This window comes from Pelmatolapia mariae, linkage group LG10_11 (assembly GCF_036321145.2).
Source record: "Pelmatolapia mariae isolate MD_Pm_ZW linkage group LG10_11, Pm_UMD_F_2, whole genome shotgun sequence".
NCBI classification, from domain to species: Eukaryota; Metazoa; Chordata; class Actinopteri; order Cichliformes; family Cichlidae; genus Pelmatolapia; species Pelmatolapia mariae.
Window position 1 is genome coordinate 3,542,661 of NC_086236.1, and position 6,000 is coordinate 3,548,660.

The 6,000-nt window shown below is 42.5% G+C and overlaps 1 protein-coding gene across 1 annotated transcript in view; it reads right to left on the bottom strand.

Annotated features, from left to right (window-relative positions):
- Positions 1-5,649, bottom strand: part of grk6 (G protein-coupled receptor kinase 6) — a 50,012-nt gene extending 44,363 nt beyond the window's left edge. The window contains exon 1 of the mRNA XM_063486224.1: positions 5,429-5,649. Coding sequence (XP_063342294.1) covers positions 5,429-5,480 — 52 coding nt within the window. The 5' untranslated portion in view covers positions 5,481-5,649. The remainder of the gene's footprint in view (positions 1-5,428) is intronic.
- Positions 5,650-6,000: the final 351 nt, after the last annotated feature.

Genomic DNA, 6,000 nt, shown 5'->3' on the forward strand with positions numbered 1-6,000 from the left:
CTGACTTTAACGCCTCTGTTCTTGGAGGACTTTGTTTGACTTGTTTCCTCAGAGTATTTCATCCTTCTGTAGCAGGACACTAATTCTTTATTTCAAACTTTCTACTTAAAACTTTACAACAGATTGTTTCAAATTTCTCAGTTGCAGCTGTGACACAAACCATATCTTTCTCATCCATCTATAGTTAGCTGGTTTATAATTATTGATTAACAACATTTATAACTGCATTATTGCCAGAGATCTTATAAGAGAGACTCGGGTGACAGAAACAATCCTGCACTCAAATCTATGGGATTTTATTTGGCAGGAGGCAGAAGATGACCATAAAGCTTTTTTTTAAACCCAATTTAGGGTTAAATTAAAACAACCTTTGGTGATTATAAACAATAACCACACAAACAAAGTCAAAAGATATTTCAGAAATGGTGAGAGTTGCTTTTACGAGGACTCTGTCCTGGCCGCAGCTTCGTTAGTGCACGGTCAGCATTTCTGGAGCTTAACGGGCTCGTTGGTGCTGCTGGATTTTGCTTGTTTAGCAAGTCAACAAGTTAATAATAGTGGTTTGGAAATAAAATAAATGAAAAACTAGTTTTAATTTTTTACGCTTTGAACAGAAAGCAAATTATCCACAACAGGACACTGTTACCAAGTACCAGCCATATCTACTGCCTCGAGTAATATCTCATGTACGTGACTGAGATCTGAGTAAATTTACACTGACTTATGATATTGGGACTGATGATGCTGTCTTAGTGGACTTGGACAAAGAGTAGACAGTATGAACTTAAAGTCGGTTGGACATTTACATCAGTTTATTGCCTCACCAGACTTTTTGATTGCGTGCAGCAGTTCAGTTTGGTCGTGCTGTTGCATACGCATGATGCCGTCTTTGTGCCCGTTTTATGTGCTTAACTGCATCATTCTCTGTGCAACATCCAGGATAACCTCCCAGATTTTGAAACCTAAACGGTGGCAGGTATGACCACGTGCTAACAGGGTTTGCTGCGGGGCTTTAGATGCCAAAGAAGCACCTAAAAAAACCCAATGAACCACGATCCATAATTCAAAGCTCACTAAATAAAAATCATCGCCGTCCTTCACTGATGAATGTGACATCACAGCTATGATAACCACGTTTGTGTTGTATTTGTTGCTGTGACAACAAACACACACTTGTTCTGCCTGTGTTAAGCTAAGTGTTAGCTTAATATTCGTTAGAACATCTAAAACATGGACAGAAATCACACAGGAAGTTAAAAAACATATTAAGCTAACATGGAAACACATCTAATCTAATACAGCTAACTAGATGGCTAACCATCTTGTAACAGCGTAGCAGCTAATTCCTCCAATATCATAGTGAAAAATTAAAATGGACTGGGGCTTGTATATTGTGCTTTACTGCACGTCTAAAATATGACAAAATAATTCTATGTTTGGTTTTGATGTCGTGTAAAATCACTCCTCAGCGCTGGCCTAAATCACCGATTGGCCCTGCAGCACAAAAGCAGACATCTGCAGGGCATGAGCGTCTGCACACAGGAAGTGACACAAAAGGTCACGACTGGAACTTTTGCACAGCAGAGAGCGTGTCATGTCGGCCTCTCTCCTCCGTTCGTGCTCCAGCGTTCACATCGCGCTGCATGATTTTAGGTCACTGACACACTCAGTGTTTCTTAGCGTGCCATCATGAAGAAACCTGCAGCTCAGAGGCCTGAACCCCCTGACTCTGACTTTGGAGCAATACTGAAGAGTCATCACGCTGCACGTGCCTTTCGGGGAACTTTTAAGACTCTTCACGAACCAATTCGATTTCCAAGGCACACTGAAATTAACTGGCACTAATTGCTTCCCAGAAGTGAGGAAATGGGCTAAAATCACATCCTTGGGCAAAGCTGAAGACGGCATACAGTGTACACCACTCTGAATAATCCAACTTCAGAGTAAAACAGGTCTACTACAGATGAAACTGCCAAAAAAGCTTCCTTCTGAAATTTCCATAACACACCTGAATGACACAAAGATGTTGAAAATCAAGGTGCTGCCCCTCTAAAAGGTTACGGATGCAAAAACAGAGCTGCTGATGAGCTGAGTTTATCATCGTCTGGCTGCATACCTCCTCTGCACCGAAGTTGTATGCTCTTTGAAAACGTACATTTAGATTACAGGATTATCTTTAAGACTCATGTGAAGTTACAAAGAAAGTACCCAAACACGAATTAATCAGGTTCTTTGTAGGCTGTAAAATTAGGTCAATACAACCTGTAATAAAATCCAAAATATAACATATGTATCATCACATTTTGTAACAAAACCAAAGCAAAATGTAGAAACAGTGTGGGAAAAATGAAGTGCACCCCTAATGCATCCGTAGAGACTTAGAGGTTAAGTATCAGCCAGATGCTGATAATCAAATGCAGTTAATTAATTTATCATCGGCAAGCATGACCACCTCTATTGACTCATTCAGGTGTGTGATAACACAATTCAATTCCATTTTATTTTTATAGCACAAATCACAACAACTGTCACCTCAAGGTGCTTCATATTTTGAGGTAAAGACCTTTCAATGATCCCCAACAATCAGACGACCCCCTGTGAGCAAGCACTTGGTGACAGTGGGAAGGAAAAACTCCCTTTCAACAGGAAGAAACCTCCAGCAGAACCATACTACGATCTTCTCAGGAGTGAACAGCAAAGACGTCCAAACATCTGGGAAACTGCAGAAAAGTCTCAGACTCTACAGGCCTCAGTCAGCATGTTAAAGGTTAAAGTTCATGTCAGCACACTTAGACAAAGACTGAACAAGTACATCCTTTTTGGAAAGGTTTCCAGGAAAAAGGTCTCTCTAGAAACAACAGGGCTGCACGGCTTAGGTTTGCAAATCTCCACAAACTACAAGACCTCTAGAACAATGTCTTTTGGAAAGACAAAATGGAAATGCACAGCGCCACCTGTGGAGAAAACCAAACACAGCAGATCAGCAAAAACACCTCATACCAACTTTCAGCATGTTGGTGGATGGATGATGATTTGGGCACCTGGCAGCCGTTGAGTCGACCATGAACTCGTCGGTATACCAAGACTCAAACGTGAGGCCATCTGTCTGACAGCTAACGCTTGAACTAAACTGGGTCGTGCAACAGGGCAACGATCCGAAGCAGCAAATCAAACAGAACGACTGAAAAAGAAAAGATTCAGGGTCCTCGCCACGCCTGAAATGCTGCGGTTGGACATTCACAGAGTTGTGCATAAACAAGTGCCCACAAACCTCAATGAGCTGAAGCAACATTGTAAAGAAGAGTGAATGAAAAATCCTCCACAACCATATATTAATAAAGTCACACTTTAAATTACTCCTGCTAAACATGCTTCAACAAGCATGTTTGTCACACACTGCCTCTGCATTCTGGTTTAGTTTAAGTAAAGACCCGCTGTGATATGTCAGTGTTGTTCACTAACATATTACAGTTTATTGACTGTATTTATCGCTCCACTAAGGCTATGTAACAAACAGAAGACTCCAGCAACACTTACATTAATAGGGAACAACTTTATGAAGTGACTGACGCGTTTCGGCTTGTGGCGTTCCTCAGGGTCATTTGGCCAAGCCGAAACACGTCGGTCACTTCATAAAGTTGTTCCCTATTAATGTAAGTGTCGCTGGACTCTTCAGCGTCATTGGTGTACATGACATGAATATTTTAAATGGAGCGATCTTCGTTGTTAGAGCAAATCACTTCACTCAGCTTTTACATCAATTTGTGTTATTTTAAATACATCATAAATACACTGCTGATCCAAAACACCTCATAAATTATTATTTAAAACTACATGCAGATATTTAGAGGAAAAAAATCCCAGTCTGGGTTAAAGAAAGTGAAAAGTTGTCCAACACATACTGAAGAATAACACTGCCAGCCCTTGTTTGAATGAATGAGTGCCCTGTTTACTGAAACACGTCTTAGGTATGTAAATTAAAATAAACAAATTATTCATTCATCCCCAAACAAAAGGCCGGGGAATTATCCCGATATCAGATGACTCTCACATCCAAAACCAGGCAAACCCCAATGAAGTCAGAAGAGTCACGGCTGCGTGTGTGATGACTCAGTGAGGACAGTGCTATATGAGGAAAACTGAGAACGATCATTACAAAGCAATTATGCGTTACATATTAAGCAATGAGAAAAGGTGCAAACTGGTGCAGAAAATTCTGCAGAATGCAGGAAATTAAAAGCGTCGGGCTCAAACTTTGTGTTGAGCGCTCACGCTTTTCTGTGTGAGCGCTGAACTTAAACTCAAGAGTTTAGATAAGTCTCAGCTCCAGAGAGGTCAGAGTCAAGGCCTGACGGGGCCCGGAGATACGGTGCCTTTCTCAAGGGCGCTTCGGCTGGATGCCAGCACAGAGCCTCAGGTCCTGGTTATGTATGAGCACAGCTGATAAACTCATGAAACATCTTCTCAGGTGCCTGTGCACACGGCATCAGCTGTGAGCCACTCAAACCTTTGTCTGTTTATTGGAACAATAACAAAAGCCTTCGATGGCAGGAGGGCCGTTTATGTTGCATTAGGTATTTAAAAGTGTTAACAGTTATTGGACAAACTGTGCCAGTAGAGTTTCCTACAAGCAAACCTTTTCACCTGGACTCTTACCCACAGATATCACAGCTTCCTGGTTGTAGCTGATTAATGAGGGCTATTTTAATGATGATGGTCTTTGGCAGGAACAGTAAAATCAATTGTGTGCACAAAGCCCTGCACAGCACAGCTGCTCTGCCACAACATCCTGTTTCGCAAACTACAGGACGATGCTGCAAGATCAGCAAGGGAAACCCGATGTGTCGCTGCAGCCACAGTTCACGGTTACAACCCTTTCCGGACAACCTTTTTAGGTACACTATCAAAGTCACGCCAAAAATAATTTTAAACATTTGGTACTTGTAACGTTTTCCCAGCCTTTAGGTCATACTCTTTAATTCGGCGCATACTGGGATATAGTAAACATTCATACATGCCCTGTGTAGGTAGTATAACAGAGTTATTGACTTTACAATGTAGTCGGCGCAATGAACAAGGAAGACAGAGATTTCACGGTAATTAAGAGATTTGTTTAAACATATTCCACGCCGAATTGGACACTGTTTGCTACATTCTTGAATAAAGTCCTCATTAAGTTGACATTTAGCGTAGGACCACGGATATGAAACAAAGCCTTATACCGCTCGAATTATAAACGGAGTTCGGTTGGTCGTTTCTATCTACTCGTACGAACTATATTTACGGTAACACCCTGCGCGCATCATCAAAAGATTTGTCAGGAAGTGCAGGAACAGTTCGTGCCGCCCGAGTCCGGGGCATCCCTCCGGTGCTGTGACTGTAACACACCGGTGGAGAGGAGCTGTCACACCGCCTTCCCCATCCTTACCTTCCCGTGCTTTGAGCAGCACAGTGTTGGCCACGATGTTCTCCAGCTCCATGTTAATGCTGTGCGGGCTTACAGCAGCGGCAGCACACCGAGCTCCAGGTCCCCCTCGGCGGCTTCAATCACAGTTATCCTCTGCCAAGCACCGTCCACCGCCACTACCTCCTCCCACCGCCCAGCCAAGGAGGAAAAACTCAAGCTCCGTTCTGCTTTCGCGCAGACCCGTCCGGTGACAGCCCGCGCCCCTCCTCTCCTCTTTCTCCTCCTGTTACTCCTCCTCCTCGGTCCATCTCTCCGCCCTGAAGCTTCTGTCAGAGAGGAGGAAATAAAGCAGACTTCTCACTCTGTTACAAAGGCGCGTTTAAGGAAATAAGCATCATAATATCAAAGGCAGACAGCTCACCCTGCTCATATCTAAAGCTTCGGTTTTGAGCTAGCCCCGAAGTGTGTGTTATTTAAAGAAGCAATTTAAAGGTATTAGAAAATGCTAGCAACAATACAATTAGAGTTTGAGTTATATTAAAACAAACTTTACTTAAACATGCAATATAAAAAAGACCGAGTGGCATAATTTA